We start from the raw sequence: 23,617 nt of genomic DNA on the forward strand, positions 1-23,617 counted from the left end.
TTAGGTACAAATATACTTGGAGAACAGCAGGTTCTAAGATTTTCCCAACTAACTTTCTACTGTCAGAACAAATATAAGAATCTTCTAGAATTTGATTTTATTAGTATATAAAACACTGTGCTGTATTCTTCATAAACATATCAGAAACGATTCAGTAAGCTGAAAAGAAGAGAACATAAGTGTATATTCTTGGATCTGAACTTGCATATTGGCCATGTATTGAGATGATGTTTAATTGTGCTCTTACAGCCAAAGGCTGATGATTATCATGCAATCCATTCCATTCTACTATTCAATCCATTTTGACTTGTATTTATTTTGAATCTTAACTCTACTGAGAATCTTGCATTTTTCAAAATTCTAGGTTATAAAGCGCTTTTTCATCCTGTTTTTCAGACTCCTTATTGATATTCGTTATTCTTCAGAAAGTTTAAGCAATTTATTCTTAAATAGCTCACGAATTTCTATATTTGTAGCATTTTCTGGCAGATTTCAGATTAAGTCTGACAGGGAAAATAAATCCCATGTAAATGTAATGTTATATAATCATGAAAACTTCATTGTCACTTGGTTTGGTACTATTAATTCTAACTAATCAAATTATGTAGAAGCTTGAGCAAAACACAGGTGATCTTCTGAACTGTGGATGTACTAGCTATAGTGAAGGAAAGGCCGTATACCTATTTTCTTGCAAGACGAATGTTGCACTTTTTCCATGCACTGGAATTCAGTTAGCCTGTCTTCAACAACTTATAAATGATTGCTTAAAAAATGGGGCCAAGCTGGGAACCAAGGCATGGGCAGTGTCTTTGCCAATGAGGTACAGTCTCTTGCACCTGAACTGTTTGGGCAAAGCCAGGGGCCCATAGCTACAGACTGGATCCAAGATATGTCCAGGGAGCAAGTTTGGAGTAACAGCAGCTGTCCAGACACAGGGCTGGAGACATACTCCGTGCACTGCTGGCCTGGAGCCCAAGCTCAGGAAGAAGGAGGCAGGGAAGTGTACAAGTATGAGGCTCGGGCATGCCCAAATGCACTTGGGTTCCCAATGGAAGAAATTAAAAATACTTAATTTTTTAATCAGTAGAAAACAGCCTTGCTGCTTACTTTTCCCAGTGTCATTCAAATTAACATACAATAAATACAAATATATTATGCAGTTAGGAGGCAACTGTGTTTATGAGAAGATAAATTAACATCTTCTTAATAAACTCCAAATCTAATGAAAATGTATGAGAAAAAAAGAGATGTAGATTAAATTTAATTGTGTTTGGAAGCTGTAGACAACCTACCTTGCTAGGTAGCCAATAAAATTCTTTCATCCAGGCATGCCTGAACAAAAATACTGCTGTTCACCCACTCAGTTTAAGGGTAAGTTTTAAATTTATTTACACAAAGTTTGATCAGTTGCTTTTACATTTGTGTACTTATGTTTTCATTTCCAGTTCATATGCTTATTCAGATATACTATATATTTTTTTTAATATCAATGTTTTACATTGTTCATAACACCATAGAAGTGTTAAATACTAGACAGCACTACCAAGTAATTTTATAAATAAACTGGCTCTGATTACCATGTGCAAATAAGGAAGGAGAATGATATAATTAGAAAAAGCATGTCCATGTTTTCCCACAGAGTGGATGCCTCTTCTCTGTGTTACAAAGATAACAAGGCACTAATGTGGAGGCTGGTTAAGAGAATGCTTGCAAACACTGTTCATTCAATTTGAGCTTTTTTGAAAGATGTCTGTCTGAAAATCAAAATAAACACACACATGAGAAAGAATCATGCACATCACTGCGTACTTCTCAGAAACTACGCACTGAAATTTCCTCTAAATATAATTATTACAGATAATTCTACAGAGTTTGTGAGATAGCATCTGGGTCTTTACTACCTCACAGATAGAAGCTCAGTAAGAATTCAAAAAAGCAAAGGCTTGCCTAGCATTTTTTAAGTAGCTGGTTCAGGGTTTTAGTGAATGATTTTTGGTTGTTATTTTATGTTGTTCTTGCTATTGGAGAAAGTTCTAACAGTTAAATTGTTATTCTGTTTCTTCATATTTCCAGAGTGTTCATAGTAGGAGTTTTAAAACTGTACTTCTAAACGACATACATTTTTATACTGATGCATAGTGCAGGAAGGCTTGTTTCTCTGTAGATATTGGCAATATGATCAACTCCACCTGCTCCGAATTGTCTCACTCCCTTCACTCTGAAGCTGAAAAGAAAACCATCTAAAATCAGGATTTATTTCACTGAAGTTAGCATAAGTAAGGTAAATAATGATTTTTTTTTTTTTTTTGAATACTCACTCATATTTTTCATTTTTATCCTTTCTATCTGGCAAAAGTATATTACAAGAGTAATATTTTTTCTTTGTCATGTCATTACATCACTAGATATATGAAGTTAACTGTTCAACTGTCAGAATATAAATTTAGCTTGGCTTTATGCATATTTTATATTATATAAAACAGCTCACCCTTGAAGACTGTTTTGTTTATGAAAGTATGAAATACTTTGTATTATATGAAATAGTTATATCATCTGACTAAATAAGGCTTAAACTAATCTCAGTTTTGGGTATTAATGTGAATTTTACTAAATATATTTTAATTTTCAAGTAGTGTGCCCCTAGTGGGTATCTTTGAGATACCACACTACACTGCATAAAGAAGGAAAAGTTCACTGTAGCTGTATATAAGAATATTCCTTGGAATGCAGGTAGAGATGTAGCCAGGGTATTTCATACACAAGAAATCTATGGCATGTATCTAAGGACACTGTTTTTTTCAGGGAGGAACTTATGAGAAGGGAACAAATTCAGTTCCCACTGGAATTTAAATAAATATTTCAGTTCATAGTACGACTTCATTTGGAAAAGTATGCTAATGAAAGGGGTCTACCGAGAAGAATCTTACAATGATGCATTTGTAACTCCCATTTCTTGTGTAATTAGCATCATGAGATCTCAGGGTAGGGTGAGGATAGATTCTCAGAGGCAAGAGTTTAACCTGAAGCAGCATGTGAGTCCAAAATCCTTCTCTCCTTTTATACCATATCAGTCTGAAGTTGAACTGATAGTGTATAAAACCATCTCATTTGTGAATATGCATGCAACTCATGTGACATAGACTTGACTGGTGAAAGATCATGTTCCTGTTTTGCAAGAACTGTCAGAGTAGTGAATAGCGTTTTGATTTGCTGCCCAGTGCTTACTAACACAAAGTTGTACTTGTTGTTACTTAAGCTACATGCTATCTTCATCTTATTATTTGCTCACCTTAAACAGAACAAATCAACAAGGACATATTAACCATGGTAGGCAAATAAAAAGGAAACCTAACAAAATGCTTATTATTAAAAAAAAAATCCAATATTTTAGAACATTCCAAATGTTCTGAAAAAGATATGTTATGGTCAGTAGTTGTTCTTAAGGGAAAGTTCTTCCTTTGCTTCCGTTCAGCTTGACACTTCATGTAACGGAAGAGAGAACTTGATTCCAGATGTCTGCAACTCCTCCAAACAAATATATTTGCTAGAAGTTTCTCTTTATTTTAATAACATTATTTTGTTTAAAAAAATAAATAAAAGAATAAAGGGTTCACTTGACAATTCTCAAAGAATAACTTCAAGGTTTTTAGCATTTCATCTCGTTTTTCTTTTCAGTGTTCACTTATTCCTGACCTGTTGAATAATTTGACCTTTCTCAACATTCAGTAGCATCTATAGATAAAGCTAAGCGATGGTTCTTGATTCTTTATAGCTTCTTCATGTAATTTCCATGAGAACTAGGGGTGTCTGAAGGCAGCCTCTTGTATCTCAAATCTTGAAGCATTTGAAGTTATTTGTACTGGGGGCAGGAGCAACTGCTGTGAATTCTGTTCCTACCCTCCAAAACTGTGGAAAAGAAATATAGTAAAGCCAACTGGTAGGGCAGGCTTTATTGAGACATGTTTGAATGTAGTCTTTCTGTCCAATTTCAGTGCAGCTGTTCCATCCTGAGTACCTTATATGGATGCTTTATCCTTAATTTTCCATTTATTTATTTTGTTCTTTTCTTCAATGCTATGCCACATTTCTCACTTCACATTCAAAGGAATTTCAGTATTTTAAGTCAGCAAAGTTTATTGAGGGAGGTAGTGATTACATATGTCATTATACCAAGGGGAAAAAAAAAAACAAAAAAACTTCAAGAGGTGAAATCTTTTTCCTATTTAACTTAACAAAATTTTGAGCTAAATACAGAATGAGTGTGTCTTAAATACATTAATCTAGCAGGTTGAATAGTGATATTTTATGTCTGTGTAGAAGAGAAGAAAAGGGTTTGTAAGCTCTCAGTCCTAAAGTGCAGACATTTCCATTTTTAAGTTGCTAGCTATGATTATTAGCAGTCATATTACCAACTGACATTTGTGATCACGATAACAAATTTACTGTAGTTTGCATATATATATATTTATTCTGAAATACCATGTTTAAAGTCTTTTGACAATTATGATCGAGACTTACTTCAGCAATCACTTCAGTGGCGTTAAACCACTGATTCATATATACTTACTTACCTGTCCAATGTATGTCTGAAGTAAATCTTTTAAACTCAATGCATTTTAATAGTCATAACTGAAAGAAGTAGTTAGGATATTGAGTTTAAGGCAGCTCCAATTCAGATATGTAATGCCAGATTTAAAACTTATGTAAAATTTCATTTTTTTCCTTTGAATCAGGCAATGCATTTCTGAACTACTGAAGAAGAATACACTGTGATTTTCCTATCAGATGCTAGCATACAATGGTGAAAGCTGGCACTCCTGTTTATTCTTAGTGTCTGTTACTCTGTTTGGTGAAATGCATTGATAATGAATGCTGTGGTTTGCATTCTTTAGGGGATTTCTCTGTTTAGGATATTGATTCAATACCACTGTCTGGGACAAAAATGTCTTGATAGCTCAGTTCTTCTGAAGCAAAACCAAAATCCTGTGTATGAAAGTCTGTACTGTGTGTTGGGTACCTAAAACTTCTGGAGCTAATCTGACTCAAGTAAGTGAAGTGATTGTTTACCAGAGTCACACAACACTCAGGAGGCATTTGGGTTTTTAGAGAAAATGTTCTTTATGAAAGTAAAAATCAACTGCTAGGATGTTCTTGGGTTTAAATATGTGGTTTAAAAGACTAGTTTTTGTCTCCATGTCTATATCTGACCCAATATTAACTTGTGGGATTCTGTTCTGTTTAAGTCGCACTGTAAGGATGCAAATACTGTGAGTAATTTTAGTCCATTATCACAATATCAAATCTTCTCTGAAAGAATCCCTACAATAGTCATACTACAGAGAGGAGGAAAAGACAAAGTAATGGACATATGAACTAGGCAGGAGCATGTCCAAAGGACCCAGCAGCATTTCAGTTGCCACTGCTGGATGGACTGCAGGACTAATTCCTGCAAGCCTGACATTTGGCAGTCTCCTCAAAGGTTGCATGCTTCTAAATGGGAGCATGTGGAGAGTGAATTTCAAGTTAACTACAGTTCAGGAATGTGAATCAATGATTGAAGGCTGATGGCTGGGGCTTGAGTTGATACTTAAGTTGTTTTTTTATAAATTGTAAACATTCCTTCTTTGGCTTCGTGTGTTTAGGTTTTACTCTGGATCCCTCTGGGATTATATTTGTTGGAATCTTTTTTGAAGAACAGGACTGGCAATATAGTTAAATCTTTCTAAAATGAAGCCACAAATGGAAATTGAGAGGAAAATTCTGTCTGTCAGAACAAGCAGGGGAAGATCAACTGCTGTGTTTCACAAGGGTTCAACGAATGCGTTGACAGCTTCTGACTGGTGTAGCTGATTTGACACTTGGTGACAGAAATGGGTCTTTAAGTGCCTACAGTAAAAGAAAAGTTAATTAAGTTGTTTAAAGTGCAACTAGTTCAAGTTGATTCAGATGCACATCAGTTTTCTGCGTGTATTTAGCTAACTGTAGCCTTATGTACTGAGGCATTTACACATAGTTGACACAGTAGATCATAATATATTTCTAAATGCACTATGCAGTGTACTAATATATTTTTTTATAACACCTACTGACTCCAAAACTTACTAGAGTTAAAATATCTTGAGAAATTTGTTCTACCATTGTTAGGAATCAAAGTTGATATGGACCTTGGTGTATTGTACGTATGTCATTTCTAAGAAAATCTGGCTTCTCATGCTTATTAGCATTTAGAATTCTACTGTGATCTTCTAAATTAAATTGTGCTTAAGAGTGACTATGCAAGCAGCAGGTTTCCTTGAGAAGACTAAGTAATGTTAAATGGGCAAATGACAAGTAACATTAGCAGAAAATAGCATTTTATACTCCTAGTTGAGAAAAGTTATTAGGAATAGTATCAAGGTGAATTATTTGCAAATGATTTGCAGAGTTGGACTATGGTAGAGAGACTTTTCTAGTCCCTTTTGTAATCTCTGTACTAAAAAATGTTCTTTGTTACAGCAAAGCAATATATGTAGTAAATGCCATGACGTGTTCCTAGCTTTTTACTTTTCACTGGTTGAGTTGTTGGCTGCTGCTATCATCTAATGTTGTTAGAAAACATTTCTATTGCTTTTTGTTATGCTATCATTTCATTTTTATTTCTTCATAGGAAATAAGAACCTTAACAGGAGAAATTACTTGAAATACTGTTCTTTGAAGACGTGTAAAACAATAGATCTTCATTTTATTTTGTTTCTATATGCATTTTTCCTTTTTGTTTGCAGTCCCTCTCTGCTCTGTCAAATATTTAAAGCTCCTGTGGCTTATGGAAATATTAAATTTGTCATCTGATGATAAATTTATGATAGGAATGATAGAAAATTATTTTTAACTTTAGCAAGAAATCTGCAGCCAAGTACCCCTTGCCCATTTCTTCTCTAAAATCATCCTTTTCTTTTTTTGTGTTTATTTGCTCTGAGTTTTGACTGTTTTGAAATGCTGACATTTTTTGAGAGTGTTTTCCATTTGGAAGACCTGTGTAGGGTGAATGCATTGACATCTTATGACTATTCTTGCATAAAATAGTTATATAAACCAAGATGTATCAAAAGTAAAGCATAAAAAATAGATGCATAGGTGAATTATGATTATTCTTACTGTCCTAAGGTTTAGAAGACTGTTGTCTTATAGAGCATTTTGTTTAATATGTATGAAGGAGAAGCTAACTGCCAGAAATTGTTCTCAGTGTGGTGGAGAGAAGAGAGATTGGATGTGTGATGTAAGAAACCTGAATGAACTTGGGATCAAAACCTTGTGACTCAACTTTCAGATCAGTTCAGCAAGATTCTCTCCACTCCATTGAACCAGATGCTTTCTCTGGTTCACAGAATGAGAAGTCTCTTATACCTTTTACAGAGAAAGGAAAAGAAATAAACTATTGCTCTGTTGGATAAGAGCTCTTTAAAGTAAAAATAATCTATGCTTTAATCTTCTAGGGAAAACAAGTATTCTTTAGTCATGCTGAGAAACATTGGACCTTTCCAGTGCTAATTAATAAATTTTTCTTTAGAAAACCACTTTATTATTATTGTCACTAATGCTTGCCCAGATTTCTACCAATGCCAACAATTTACCATCTGTTCACAGATACTTGTGGAATTAATGTATGCAAGAACTTATTTACACTTACATTTCTCCATGTAGGAAAGGACCAACCTTATGTGAAGGCCCCAAGATAGATATTATTACCAAGATAAAATAATTTTCAAGTATCTGAATAAGAAGTCTAAATAAGCAAACTGTTTAAGATACCTTGGACATTAATCTGTAAACTAAGTGAATGAAAGAGTGAAGTGCAAAGTTACCTATATTCAGTTATGGCAAATAATCAAGCAAAATATTGTAGGCAATAGACAAAAGATATCTTTCCAGACTAAATCTTTTCCTCCAAAACAGGCCTATTCATCCTAAGAATGAATACTACTACTGTTAATTTTAGCAGTGTTTCCATTTCCTTTTGAAACATACTGAAAACAGAGCAGCAGTTGATTGAATGCCTAGAACAACATTGACATTCATGTCACCTACTGTTTCATATGAATATCTCCTGTCACATGAAACACCTTGATCTGAGGCTGTTGTTGTTTTACTTCGCAAAGGAGAACTGTGTAAGTACTGGCCTGGGAATCTCTAAGAACCAGCAAAGTTATCTAGGTTCAAACAAAACTGCTGATTACAGAATATTTTTTCATTCATTTTAGATATAATTTTTTTTCATGTGCGCTACCCTCAAAACTGGCTCAATAAATCTTCCATAATCTTCTGTAATCTTCTATAATCTGAAGAAATGCATGAACCTGATGTCTGAAGTTAAAAGAGTAGTACTGCATAAAGTAAGCATAGCTTCAGTCTCACTAGGCCTCCGAAGAAACAGGTGTGATATTAAAATGTGCTGAAAACAGTTCAAGATCATGGGTTATGAAAAGTCAATAATTATCTCACAGAGACAAGACAGGGATAGATAACCCTGAGATAAAGCAAGCAATCAACTTGTTTTTAACTGCTGCAGGCTTTTGTTCTCTTATGACTTTTATTTCTGCTCTTCTGTAGAAGACTGTTCCGCATTGTGTGTTTTGGATCTTTTTGCATTCTGTTTTATTCTTAGGGTTTCTCCAGAATTCCTCTGACTCTTGACTTCCACCCTCGTTGAAACTGCTGGTCTGAGTAAATACCAGAGTGCAAAGTAATCAAAACTGTATCAGTACATATTTTAGGTAAATTTCTTGCATGAGCATAATGAATTTCTGCTGTGCAAGAATGATTTTTGCAGTACAAATTAAAAAAAAAACAAAAACAGTAAAACAAAATTTTAAATGTCTTGCTGTTTTTATTTCCCCTCTGCAAAATATGTGCTTTTTTTATTTATTTGTATATTTCATTTTACCAGTTTTGCACTTGAAAAACGTAAAACGTTTAACTGGAAAATCATTTGATTTTGAAATAACTGTCTGGCTTCTCTGTTGTCCTGTTGGATGACATTGGATGTATTTGTCAGTCAGGAACCAGCTTCATCTGCCAGTTTCAGAACAGAATCCCCACATCTCTGAGGAGACCACGTACATTTTCATTGATGTCTTCAGCAGCCTTTGGCATTCACGAAAGTGCTATTTTGGTTGAAATCTATCTGAAATCAGAGCAAATTTTATCACTGACTGTAAGAGGCATATAGAAATGAGAGCAGTGCTGAAGTCATGGAAACCAACTCTTGGACTGTGGAATGGCATGAACAAAGAAGAAGTGTATTTTTCATTCAGCCAGTAGTTAGAAGTCTTTAAGTATTCCAGGCAGTACAGGCGGATGTTTAAAAAGCAAAATTCAGAGGATAAAAGACACTGATGCCCTTTGTTGCTGAATATTCTATATTAAAAAGGAAAGGTAGCCTCAGGCAAAGACAAAAAAGAAAAAAAAAAGAAAAAAAAGGCTAGGTATGTGTGGATTATGTAACAATTTTTTTCATAGACTTTATTTTTTATACCTTATATCTAGATTGAAAGCTTAGCTGCAGTAGAAAGACAAACTAGCACTGAATAAATAAACAGTATGTTTGCACAATTTAAGGCAAAGTTATATGAAACTTTAGAACCCAAAGACTTAAAATAAATGTTGAGATAATATCCAGCCCATCCTTCTTTAGGATTTTCTAAATGGTGAAACATTACTTCTAAAGCAAGTACTTAAATTCTCTGACTAATAAAGGGAAGGAGCAAGGTGACAGAAACAATCCTGCCAGAATAAATTTAAGGAGAGCCCTTACCTAACACCTAAAATTCAGAAGAAGTTTTGATGTCTAAGTAATCTCCATCATGCTCTGCACATAGGTGCAGTTCTTGAAATATGGCAAAAAAATCAGAAACTCAGTTTTTATCTGGAAAGTAATAAAGCATAATTTTTTTTCTCTTTATTCACATCGTATAATATTTGAGATAAAAACGAGTTCGGAAGTTCAAAAGGCTTAACTTGTCTGGCTAGCTGTGTGCCTTTTACCACACTTAATTTGTGAAATAAAAGAAATAGAGGCAAATTACAAAAAAAAAAAAAAAAAAAAAAAAAAAGTAAATCAGACAAATAAAAAATATCTGTGTAGCTTTGTTTCTATAGGTTTTTATTTATTTTATTTTGGCATTTTATTTTATTTATTTATTTATTTATTTATTTTGGAAAAGCTGTGAAATGCATGTATACAAAAAGTCTACTTAATTGTTGGATAATACAATTGCAGGAACATCTGTATCCACATCACGTAGTTCTATCTTTATGTCTACAAAGATCTCTAACATTTTGTTTGCACGCTGAACATCCATTGACATGATACAGAACTCACTGTACCTATATAATCATAGAATCATAGTACGGCCTTGTTTGAAAAGGACCATAATGATCGTTGAGTTTCAACCCTCCTGCTATGTGCAGAGTCGCCAACCACCAGACCAGGCTGCCCAGCGCCACATCCAGCCTGGCCTTGAATGCCTCCAGGGATGGGGCATCCACAGCCTCCTTTGGCTACCTGTTCCAATGCATCACTACACTGGGTGACAAATACTCAGAATATGGGAGAATCTATGGCAGAGGCACTTGTGTATAGTAAGATAAAATGTAGGATCTGTAAATTACCTGAACAAAAGAATTCAACAATCTAAGATGCTTCATTTTCAGCTTGCTTTTTTTCAACATGTAACAACATCCTGGGGGACATCCAAGTAACAGTCAGCAGTGAGGTTATTTATTATCATAGAGGTTGTACATTAGCTTTCATTCTGAATCAATGTGTGGGATTTACTGTAGTCAGTGCAAATATATGTGTGCATATTCTGGATTGTGTTGCAAGGAGAAAAATGTGTGTCTAAAATACAGAGTTGGATTCCCCTTACTAGCTGTTGCCATTTGCTTTTCATGTTGAGAAGATGAAAGGGATTGTAAAGTCATCAGTGATCTTACAGGATAGCTCCAAGAGTGCGTTCTTGAAGAGCATTGCTGAAATCAATAAATTATAGCATCAAATGTGTTAAAATAATGAAAAGTAAGTATTGATAAGTATAGCTGTTAAGCAGGCACAACCAGAAGGATTTCAGTTTGGACTGTTCCACAAAATGCCCCATGCTAAATGGTTAAAAATTTAAAAAAAAAAAAAAAAATTCAGTGCTTGCTAAAAGTGAGTGCTATTGTCACTGTGGAAAAAGAAGGGAATGCATGGGGTAGGAGAATGAGAGGAAGACTAAGAGGTTGCTAGAGAGAAGTAGCTAAAATCTGAAGGAAGGTTTTTGGTATTGGAAGATTGTAAGAAGAATCCATCTTGGTTCACAAAGGTCATTTCTGTCGTAGCTTATTTTGTAGAAATAATGAAACTTGTCAAGTGAAAGCTACCTGTGCGATCTCTTAAAGCTTATTTAATGTATTTTAGGTTTTTAACTGTAGTACTGTATGGATAAGTGCTGTAACTTAATAAAGCCTTCATTAGCACTTGAGAGTACGTGCCTGGTGGGAAACCTTATTTTGCACAAATGTAACATAAATTAAAAAATCTCTAAAAAAATCCCACATCTTTGGGGTTATGCTTTGTTTTCTAAGAAGTGTTCAGGTACTTTTTAGAACACTTGATGTTTTTGTAACTAATTAGCTAATAAAACAGAATTTAAAGAATGATGCATTTAACTAGAATTTAAATGCCACTTGATTGACATGGCTGAATATTGTGTGGTGGATTCTTCTAAGCTAAGTGTCACTGTAGGCAAAATCTTATCTACTAACCATTATGAGATTAACCTTGGGTGTTGTCATCTGAAAAATCTTCATCTAAGCATAAAAAATATAAAAGCTCATATCTAGTAATCAGCTCTGACAAACTGAATAGGGCAAACCACCTGTCTTACAGGGCAATTGAAAACCAAAACTGCTGTCCGCATTTTTATACTACAGTGCTGTTGATTTGCTGCCTAAAGCACAAGTTGGTTAGTCAAAAATAATGTGCCTTTTTACCCTTGCTTTTGGGAAATGAAAGTGGCAACACATTAAAAAAAGTAAATGCGTTTCAAAGATTTAAGGTAAAGCAAGAATTGATGCTAAAAGGGTTTAAGTATAAACTATAGCTTTCAAGTAATTGCGGGGCTGTCATAAAATTAATAGCATTAACACATAAATGAAAGGATTCAATTAATTTATGAACACAGAAAATGAGTTAATGAAACTGTAACTATTCAAGTGCAAAGAGACAGTATATTATATGGTGTAGAAGTACCTGCTATTCTGCTATGGTGTGTATTTTTAATATTGTGTAAAAGCTAGGCATAGCAACATGTGAATTTATATTTTCATATGGGGACGAATAATGCTGAAATGCATTGTAAAGTTAATGCAATGTTTGTACAATACAGTAGTATGATATTTACTTAAATAATCAATGAAAACTATTTAAATGTGATTTTTTTGTTGGCTCTGAGCACCTGTCTTTGAAACTTTGACTCTAGAGCTTGAAAACTCACTATTTTGGGTGAGAACGGACAAGTTTTCAGACTCATCTGCTAGTTCTACATATCTAAAGAGCAGTAGACTAGATCTAACATTAGGCTAATAATTTTTTTTTAAAAAAAAAAACAACAACAAACTCAGTACCTTTTGTTTAAATGTCAAAGTCTGAGTTAAGAAAAATGGAGCTCAGAGATGCAATTATTGGCACATACTGCCTTAAAAAGCTAATAGGAGTGATTTATGTTAAATGGTATAATAGTTGGCCTGTGACTTTTAAAATGAATAAATATCTATGCAATCTATGCAGCTTTTATCACTACTTTTATTTTGTAACTCATATCTACAATTTGAAGAACTAAGATTAATGACAGATTATATTTAAATAACTAGTTTTATCTTGTCATGCTTTATGGGATTATCTAGTAAAATATCAGGACTAGCCAATTGCTTTTCTAGTTAATTGTCTCATAATTCTTTTAATCAGATGATCAAGATTAAGTTGTTTCTGGCCACTTTGAAATCCAGTGGTCAATGAAGTTAATGAATATTCATATACTAACTGTAACTGTAGTCTTAGAAACGCAAGCAGAGGAATCTATGGAAGTATTTCTTCACTCTTGCAGATGATCAAAAGGGAAACATCACTCTCATTTATAAGAAAGGGAGAAAGGAGGACCTGGAGAACTACAGGCTGGTGAGCCTCACCTATGTTCCTGGACTTCCACAAGGCCTTTGACATGGTCCCGCACACTTGTAGATTTATTTCTAAAATGAGGATATATGGATTTGAAGAGTAGACTATTAGATGGATAAGGAATTGGTCACAGCCAGAAGGTTGTGGTCAATAGTAGTGTGTCCAGGTGGAGGCCAGTGACAAATGGCATCCCCGAGGGGTCTGTCTTAGGAGTGATACTCTTTAACATCTTTATCAATGACATAGATGATGGGATGGAATGCACCCTCAGCAGGTTTGCAGATGACACCAAGCTGAGTGGTGCAGTTAATACTAGAGAAGGAAGGGATGCTATCCAGAAGGACATTGATAAGCTTGAAAGGTGAGCCCATATAAACTTAATGTGATTCAACAAGGCCAAGTGCAAGGTTTTGCACTTGGGTTGGGGTATTACCAGTTATAGTGTATACAGTTATATTGTATACAGACAGGGAGAAGAAGTCCTTGAGATTAGTCCTGCTGAGAAGGACTTAAGTATCCTGGTTGATAAAAAACTTAGCATTAGTGAACAGTGTGCACTTGCAACCAGGAAAGCCAGTGGTATCCTGGGCTGCATCAGAAGGGTGGTCACCAGGGCAAGGGAGATTGTCCCTCTCTCCTCTGCCCTTGTGAGGCCTCATCTGGAGTACTGTGTCCAGGTCTGGGGTTCCCAACAAAGAAAAGTTGTGTAGTTTTTGAAGAGGACCTAGAGGAGGGCTGGAAGCATAATCAGAGGGCTAAAGCACTCCTATGAAGACAAGCTGAAGAAACTGGGTTTGTTCAGTCTGAAGAATAGAAGGCTGCAGGGATACTTCATTATGGCCTTCCGATATTTAAAGGGAGATTATAAACAGGAGGGAAATCAACTCTTTTTTGGCACGGGCAGATAGTGGTAGGACAAGAGGGAATGGTTTTTAACTAAAGGAAGGGAGATCTAGATTAGATGTCAGGGGGAAGATCTTCACTGTGAGGATGGGAAGGTGCTGGAACAGGCTACCTGGGGAGGTTGTGGATACTCCATCCCTGGAGGTGTTTAAGGCCAGGATGAGGACCCTAAGGAATCTGATCTACTGCCTGATCTAGTGGTTGCTTCCAGGGTTTGGAATCTGATGATTCTTGAAGTCTGTTCCAACCCACGCCATTCAATGACGGAAAAGTAATGGCAACTATACAGAAGAAACATTTTGTAATAGTAAGGTAGTTATAACCTGACTTCCACATTATTTTTTGGCAATTGCAAGGTTTGAAGGTCAGAAGATTTTCCAGTATAGCAATATGAGGAACAAATTCTTCATATTTGGAAAGGAAGGGTAGAGATAACTGCCTTTTCTATGATGTATTACTGATGCTTTTTGTTTTGTCACAAGTTTTGCAGTGTTCATTTGCATTAGAGTTCTGTGATGCATAACTTGGCTGAATGTTGGACATTTGTTTTTTGTATCAGAACTTTGTTACCTGATTCCTCCTTATGCTTGATGGAGACTACTCATAAGGTACAGCCCTTTACACAATTCACTCATGACAGCAGCAGAGATTTTTGTTATAATGAAGGAGAATATAAATGGAAAGTCAAGAAATAAAGGTAAATTTCAGGCACCTGTTGTCAGGTATCTGCTACGCTTTAATATATCTTGGGTTATGATGGGCTTGTATATACTCTATGGCCATATAACGTAGGAAAAAAAGCAACCAAGAAAGAAGATGAATAAACTTGAGTGAATAAACTGATACTAAACACATGTGCAATTGATGATTGTAGTTTCAAATCTTTTTCCTCCTTCTTGGCTGTACATGTCAGTCTGTTCATGAAAATTTTAATTAATTGGAAAGAATATTTACAATTTTACAATGAATGCATAATTTTGGAAACAAATTTTTTTTTTCTTTTTTTTTTTTTCTTTTTTTTTTTTTCTTCAGACCATTTTTTTGGGGGGAAGCCAGCTTGGTTTCCTCAGCTAAACACTCTTAAGACTGCATAAGATACAACAAATCCCACAATATGCTTTTAGCTTCTGCTTTATGAGAGTATTGTTTTGAAGGTTTTCTGTGAATATTCTGCATACAGAAGGATGAGTTTTTAGACAGGTTAGTTAGTTAGTTAGTTCTCTGCTTATAATCCTGTGAGAATCCTGTTGTTGCTGATTAACATGTAAATATTTTAATCGTTAAGCATGTGAACATTAGAATGGGAAGGAAAGGATAACAGACATGTGATTTCTCATCAGTATTCCTGTGATCAGTGTTTATGAGTTATTTGGAAGAAAAAAAAAACAAAAAAACAAAACACAAAACAAGCACATGATATCTATTTGCTAACGCTGTTCATCCATGCTCCTAACAAGAAATCTGTCCGATATAAAATGCAGCCCTGTAGTGATTTATAAATTTTCCATAAAGGGACACCCACAAAAATGGGTAAAGCATTTATCTTCTTTATTACTGTAATGTGTAATGCATTATCTTTTTCTTTTTCTTTTTTTTTTTTATTGCACAACTGATAATAATCTTTTCCATAATTTTAGCAATTCCTTTGCTATTTTTTTTCTGCTAAAAATTTTCTGTGTATTTTTTTCCAAATATTTTATCTCAAATCTCATTATTATATACAGTTGTGTTTTCAGAATGAGTCTAATACACAACTGTCTACCACATATCTTTTTTTCATTTGGAAACTGTTTTGGAAAGAAGTTTTGTAATAATTGATAAAGTTTGAAGATTTGAGGTTAAGAGATATGCAGCATAATTTGTTATGTTAGGAATGGGTGGAGCTTGTGTGAATTCTATTCTACAGGATTGAGTCAGCATGTATAAGTACATATTGCTGTCAGCTAAATTCTCTAGTGGGAAGCAAGGCATATGCTTTATGTTTGAATCATTGTTGCATTTTTCAAATTCAGGGAGACATATTCCTACTAATTTTAGTCCAAATATGCAGGTTAAAGTCATACTGTTTATTGACACTTTAAAATGCCAAGTTACTTCAGTGAGGAACATAATGAGGAGTTATGAGAGGCAACTTTGACAGTGAATTTTACCTTTCATTTTGAATGGAATGATTTCTTGAGATGTTGCTCCTTACAGGCTTTTGCACTAGCATATGCACTTAACACTTAATATTAGGATAGTCTAACTAATAAAAAGCCCAAATGAAAGTTATTAGTAGATATTTGAATTATAAACAATATGATTTTTAGACTCCCATGTGCAATCAATCAGGCTTATGCCAAGTCTTTTGGGCCTTATTTTGGAACAACTTGAGGTTGATCTGCACTGAGTTGAAGGCAGGGCATCACTATCTTTTCAGAAGCAAAAGCATTGGAGTTTGTCGTGTAAATGCAGCTGAATAGCTTCACAAAGTTTGGTTGAGTGTGTTCTGCAAAAAATGTCATAGTTATGCTCTCAGTGCACTCAGTGTTACCTTTAAAAGACAACTTGTCATGTTCAAAGGGAGTATTTTGGAAGTGTACCTGCATTTGGATTTATCCCAGGATAGCAAATGGACTTGGGAGCTCTGAGGCATGTGGTGAATGATGCATCTCTAGAGATCCATATTCAATTTAGACCATAAGAAACGATATGTGTTGAGCCGAACTGTTTCTGTCAAGGGCTATGCAAATGTATGTGTGTTATGCTTTCCAGCTCTCCTGATTCTGACTGCTGACTGCTGAGAATCCTGAACCTGCTCTGCATGGGGTTGTCTGATATTTATCAGACTTACTAACTAGTGCTGAGCTGCTTCTGAGCCTGGCCCCAGATTTGTAAGGTGACATATACACAGAAAATGCCTTGCTAATAAATCCTTTTGGACCCATGCTGGCCTGCGTCAGAGCCAGCTGTATGCTCTCAGTAGCAGTGATTCAGCTTATCCACAGTTCAGACATAACACCCACAGAAAGTGAGACTGCAGCTTATGGAGCAACCTATTAATAATACTTAAAAAGGTCTTCTGCATTTCTCAAATATTCTGCAAGAGATTCAATGTCTCTCTTTGGAGAATGTGTGAGGAAGGTTGTCCTCTGTGCTCTTCAGGGTAGCAGTGATTTTACTGTCTGCTGTCTAGAAGTCTTACATGCATGAGTAAAATAAAGAAACAGCCTAAATAATAATCTGTCACAAATAGTTATTTGAGACTTTATAGTAATTGGGTCTAATTTAAAAGGTGATCTGTCCTGCTTTGTTCCATCCTTTCACAATAGCGTGTCAATAATCCTTGTCAGTGAAGGCTCAGATGTTACCACAGGCCACAGGCAATCACTGTGAACTGGGAGTTTCTTTTAGAGCAAGAAAGAACACTTTCAGATTCCAGTAGGTGAATTCAGTTAACTAAATTTGCTTATGAAATACAATGGAAAACAATTTTAATGTGTATATATTTTTCATGGATGGTGGAGGTAGAGGATTAATCAAGTAGTTCTGCCATTGTAGAGTTTCTTGCCTGGGCTCATTGGAGATAATGCAGACTGTAGGAGGAAAGAGAAAGTTCTGTACCTCTCAGTTTCCACAAAATGATAGAAGTTCTTGTATAGAAAAATCCCATAGCCATAAATTGGTTCAGGTATCCATTTTCACACCTCCAGATGTGTCAGGGCCTGGGTAGCTGTTCTGTTGGAAAGAAAGCAACGGAAAAAATGCAATACAGAGCAAGTGAGAAAGTTGCATGTTCTATTCATTCTTTTGAAATACATGTAGCAGTAAACAAATTCTGTGTTTGAATTTCTTAAAATTCTAATATAGCTCTTCTCACTCTTTGTTGTTACAGCCAACCTCTAACATTTTTCTGAATGAGACATTTACCTCATACTGCCAGCTTGCATCATAAAAAAATGGTGTAGATCTCGTATTTGTAGAGGAAAGATGAATTGTGCATTACTAGGAAATCATTAGCAAAAACTGAATATAGACGTTATTTCATTTTTAATGTGGGATTAGTACATTCAAGGTTCTTGATCTCATCTTTTCATTTAGTAAAATGGATATATGTAGCACATGTCCAGCTGGTTAAGGTCTGAAGAGAAAAAGACAGGAAATCTTCAAAGTGATCCCTGGGTTACAGCTATCTAACCAAAGTCTCTCTAATCAACTATAGGTGAAGTCATCTATGAAGTTTGCTTTCAAACAATGATCAAACAAGAAAAATGTTACGTAGAAATATTTTTTATTTTAGAAAACTGCATGTGTTGTAAGCAAAGAAGTATATATTTTATGCTCTTCTTTGCTGCTGGGAGCTCCAAGAAAATTATAACTTTTCTTCATTTTACTGTTCATCCCATGTATTTTAATATATTCAATATGTGTAACTATAACTAGTCAAAAGTAAAACCATTAGGGAATGGTAGGCTGTTGATTCCTCATTGGTTAAATTTAGCCTTTTAGGCCCTAAGTTTTATCTACATGTTTCAAAGACCAGTACTGTCACTTATTCTTCAGATACAGATGAAATAGGGATACACCAGAAGGCTTAAATTTCCATAGGGATGCTGTTTTGACAACTGACAGCACCAGAAACCACACTTTATATCAATATTAAAAAGGATCTACGGGTGTCTGCCTTAACAGTCTTAGAAGTCTAGCTTTGCTTCAGGATGTAAAAGAATATAAATAAATCCTTACAGAATGTTTTTTTTTTTTTTTTTTTTTTTTTTTTTTGTGAATGTATCAGTTTTAGACACTATTCAGAATCCTAGCTTTTGGGAAGAGAGAGAAGTTTATCTATAAATTGCTTTAATCACGTAATATATTCAAGGAAGTGATGAATTACTGGTAGCAAATAGCTTTATTTCCTGCATAACGATGCCTGTCATAGTATTTCAGATATAAAACCATTACTTATATGTTTCAGCTGTTTTGTTGTGGGTTGGTTTTTGTTTTTTTTTTTTTAATCTTTTTCTTTTGAAACTGTTGGCCTCAGTAGATTTTGGACTTGGTCCCACGTGCAGCCTCAGGGCTGCTGTATAAATGAATTACTGCACTGAGCTACAACAACATTTGAAGTGACACGAATGTGAATTATTCTCTGGGATTCAAAATCCCCATGTCCATTTGTTCTGACCATGGCAATTCAGGATCATATTGTGCTGTTGTACATATGCAGCCACAAGCATCATTTGCAGTGTATAAGACTAATGACACCACCATATGTCCTAATTGCTAGAACAATGCATTAACTTTCTGATGGCTTTTTATGGTTTCTTAATGGCACTCCTGGAGGTGCAATCATCATGCTCATTCAATACTTCTCATCCAAGATTTAGAACATGCACTTTTGTTCCCACTCAGCAACCTCCATTTCTCTCATTCTTCTCCTCTTCTCCCACACTGAACATTTAAACATGGGATATGCAACATTTGACATATGTGATGTCATTTGCTTTTGTACTGTAAGCTTGACTGATGTGACCCTTTTGCATAATCATGTCTGTGCTGATGTGTCAGCCTGCATCATTGGTTCATGGATCACTCTCAACTCTTCATTTTCCTAAGATTTCTTACAGTCTCCTAACTAATTTAATTCAGATACTGGGGACGTTGGATTGAATCCATGGGCACATCTTTCTTTTTATTCATTGTTACTTAAATTAACTGTGAGGTCTAGGAAACAGTAACATTTCCTTGCTTCTTTATTTCCTTCCTGTGTGTATGTTTTAGTTCAATTAACATACTAGCTAAAAGTTAGCAAAATTGATTTCAAAGGAATTCTAGCTATAACTGTACAATAAGATAAAACATTTAAATATCTGGGGATTGGTTATTTTAAACATAAAATTAATCTAGCCTTATTTCAGCCATTTTAAAGAGAAAGAAGAGGATTTTCATGGTATTGTGTCACTTGCTTAAGGAAGAAAGGGCTTCCAGTTAGAATACTGAAACCCAATATCACATTGTAAACAAGATAAATTCCTTTTCAAAAATGTCTAATATTTATGGAGGAGGAGGAGATAAGTTTTTTTTTTCAGAGGAACTGAGAAGAACTATGAAAAAAATCCCATGCAGGTAATTCATAGCAATTCTTCAGAGTAGAAGCAGTTTGTTGTGTTGTTTTGTTTTTTTGGGGAGAGGGAGGGAGGTTGATTAGTTGTGGGATTTTTGTTGCTGATGTGTTGTTTTTGTTAAAAAAAAGAAAGAAAGAAAGAAAAGAAAATGAAACTGGTTTTCAGAATGTTTAATGCTCTAAGCGTGTTTATGTTCTGTATTCTTCCTACAGACTGACCAGTTGTTAGCAGTAAAGGGAGACTTAAAACTAAGTATTGGATGAATACAGTTTAGCTGGTGTTCCTCAGGTTAGTTGATAGATTGGATGAACAATATCTTATTAATAAATAGGTAAATTATATTTTTAGCGCATTAAGTTCTTGGCAGCCACACAGTTGTTAAGCTGCTGGAAAACAGAACACTCAGATTAAAATTTCCTTATTTAAATCTGCCAGTGTTTGAACTTTATTGTATATTTTTGATGACTTGGGAGGTTTGCTTACTAAATTGGAACTATGCCCAATGTTTTTGTTAAAATAGAACTTTCTATCTTATAATTAATCTCCTTGTTCTGTATGTTCATACAATAAAAATGTGGAACAAATGAGTACTCAAAATGCTAGATTTATAATGAATAGTTAGGGTTTAAACATAACTATTTTCTTGACAAGGACATGGTATTGCTATAAGCAATTGGCTGTCTTACGATATTCTTTTGCCAGGTTCCTTCTTCTCTCTCTCTTTTTTTTTTTTCTTCATAGATTATACAATAAGAAACTGCATACAATCAGGACTTCTACGACGACACCAAAGAAACTAGTTCATTTCCAAAAACCAAGTGCATCTATTTTATGCATTGTTTATTTAAAATTTAAATTTACAGGTCTTATCTCCACTTGCATGCAGCGAGAATAAATGAGTTTTCCTTATCGATTTACGAATACAATATCCAGCATGGCTCATGGGGAAAAGGAACATAGTCCATCTGCTCATACAGAGTGGCATCCTCCTTGTTTTAATGAACCAAACCAGTGAATTTAGTCAACCATGCAGAACCAAAGTAAGCCTAACGTGGAGGTAACAGAGAAGATTTCAAGTTCAGGAAATCCTGTATTTCTTAGGAAGGGGCTGTTCGACCTTAATACTCATGTTCTTCAATTCACCTGAAGTTTTCTTGTACATAATTTGGTTTACCATTTCCTTTGATAGTATCTACCTTTTTAAAGACTGGGTGGGGTTTGATGTCTTGGTCAGATAGTTCTCCCATGCAGAAAAAATCTTTTCTCTAATGTTTTAACATATAGACCTAGATGAAGAAAGAAGTGCAGTTTGATGGGTTGTCCTGTGGTTGCATTACTTCCACAGTATATATGAATGGGTATGTCTCCACAATACATTTAAGGTCCTTACTGGGGAACAAAAAAGAAAGAAGTAATGATCATGAGTTGACACATCCTCTCACTGCCTTATATTAATCTCTGAAAACTCTGAATTTCTGAAACTGACCAATGTCTGTCACATAAGTTTGATTCCACAAGAAGATGTGATATTTATGGTATGGTGCCTCTCCATACCCACCTTCCTATAAAATCTGTCACATTAAATAGAAAGCCATATTTTGGATAGATAAATTCCACCCTGTGGAAGTACATCCATTTCTGCACATTGTATTACCTTGTGTGAATCTCACCATTGCACATATTCATTATTTTTTTCAAAATCTCATACTTTAATTTCTTGTATGTTTTGATGATATTAGTGCTTTTTCTGATAGCATCATTGACCATACAAAAGGACTTATATGGTGACTGATTTTGCAAAAAGGCCCAAATACACAGTCATATTATGCCATTTTCTGGAGGCCAGAGCACTGCTGTGTATTGAATAGATATGCAACAGAAAAATTCTCCAGGAAAACTTATGCAAGCATAAGGAATAACATTAAATGGATTATAATAATATCTCCTATAGTAGTTAGTTTTCTACTTGACTTAATTCATACTTGTTCTAAACCTGCAGTGGCAGCTGAAACAGCTGTTCTTGCCCTAAAGAAATCTGTATAAAATTTGATCAGATTTAAGCTGTATTAGCTCAAAACAAACAAGCATTAAAAAAAAGCAAACAAAAAAAAAAACCAAAAAAAAAAAAAAAAACCCACAAACCAACCCAACACAAACACAAGCAAACAAGAAAATAATGCTGGAAACTAGAGTTTGGAAATTTTGATGCTTTTCTAAGAACAAACAGGAGGAATCGTGGGTGCATATGCAGTAGGCAGTCCCATGGTGCTGGTGCATTCCACAGCACTTGGAAGGGGTGGCTGTGAGAAATCCTGCAGCCAGATAGCAGATCTCTTTCTCTGACTACTCTGGAATAATGAAGGACTTCCAGAAAAAAGGAAAGATTTGCTAAATCAACTATTTGCCAAAATGTCTTTGAAGTTGGAGGATCTTCCCATATAATATGCAATAAAAACTCTGCATGAAGGAAAATCCCAAATTTTAGAACTAATATCATGGAGCCACACTGCTACTCCTGACAAAAGAATTTGAGTGACTGGAAGCCTGTTGCCTTGTCTAGTACTATCCTCTCTAAACCAAGTCATTAGTAACTTCCATAGCTGAGTTGGATTATTTGAGGCTGAAAGCACAGCTTCATTTTTAACATTCTTTAAACTAACAAAGTGAAAGATGGCTTCAAGGAAGTAGAAAGGATACTCTTGCTGCTTCAGTATTTGAGTCTTAAAATCAGCTTTTGCTGAAATGTAACAAATCATATGGAAAGCATTTCTAAAGACTAAAATGTATGTAGGTCATTCCAAAAGTAATGCCTCCCAGGGGCTTAGCACAGACCTGAAACTAAGTAGTAGCAATATGAGGACAAGAACATAAGTTGCTCAGAAATAAATGCCTCCTATTTATTTCCACAGAAATGACGACTGATACAAAGAACACAGTAACACTGTTTTACAGAGAAAATTCTCAGCTACAAAACGCTCTTTCAACATAGCCACAATCATTAGCCATGTATTTTTGCCAGTGATGAACAAGAGTCTGCATGCTGTGGTTGTAAAAATCTGTATGGCTGCCCACAATGTGGCTTGTCTTTCATGTCATGACTGCCATTGCTGAAACATAACATCTGCCACCTCACTGTGCTCACACCTATTATTTGGTCTCTATAAACATTCAGCAAGCATTGATGAATATTACTAGGCGTAATCACAGAATCATAGAATCACAAGGTTGGAAAGGACCTACAAGATCATGCAGTCCAAGCATCCGCCTACAACCATTGCTACCACAAGCTACTACACCAGATCTCACAGCTCCTCATCCAGACGCCTCTCAAACACTGCCAGGGACGGTGTCTCCACCACCTTCCTGTGCAGGCCATTCCAGTGCCTGATCACTCTCTGAGAGAAAAAGTTTTTCCTTA

The 23,617-nt window shown here is 35.1% G+C and overlaps 2 protein-coding genes across 2 annotated transcripts in view; both read left to right on the top strand.

Moving 5' to 3' along the window:
- CSMD1 (CUB and Sushi multiple domains 1) overlaps positions 1 to 23,617 on the top strand; it is a 1,018,930-nt gene that overhangs the window by 147,204 nt on the left and 848,109 nt on the right. The gene's annotated exons all lie outside the window — the stretch shown is intronic.
- On the top strand, positions 797 to 13,902 carry LOC149919176 (uncharacterized). The gene is given in 2 exon segments (XM_090136715.1): positions 797 to 1,008; positions 13,326 to 13,902. Coding segments are annotated over 2 exon segments (789 nt in total).

This window comes from Phasianus colchicus, chromosome 2 (genome assembly GCF_987193195.1).
Source record: "Phasianus colchicus chromosome 2, bPhaCol1.hap1.1, whole genome shotgun sequence".
In the NCBI taxonomy this organism is placed as follows: Eukaryota; Metazoa; Chordata; class Aves; order Galliformes; family Phasianidae; genus Phasianus; species Phasianus colchicus.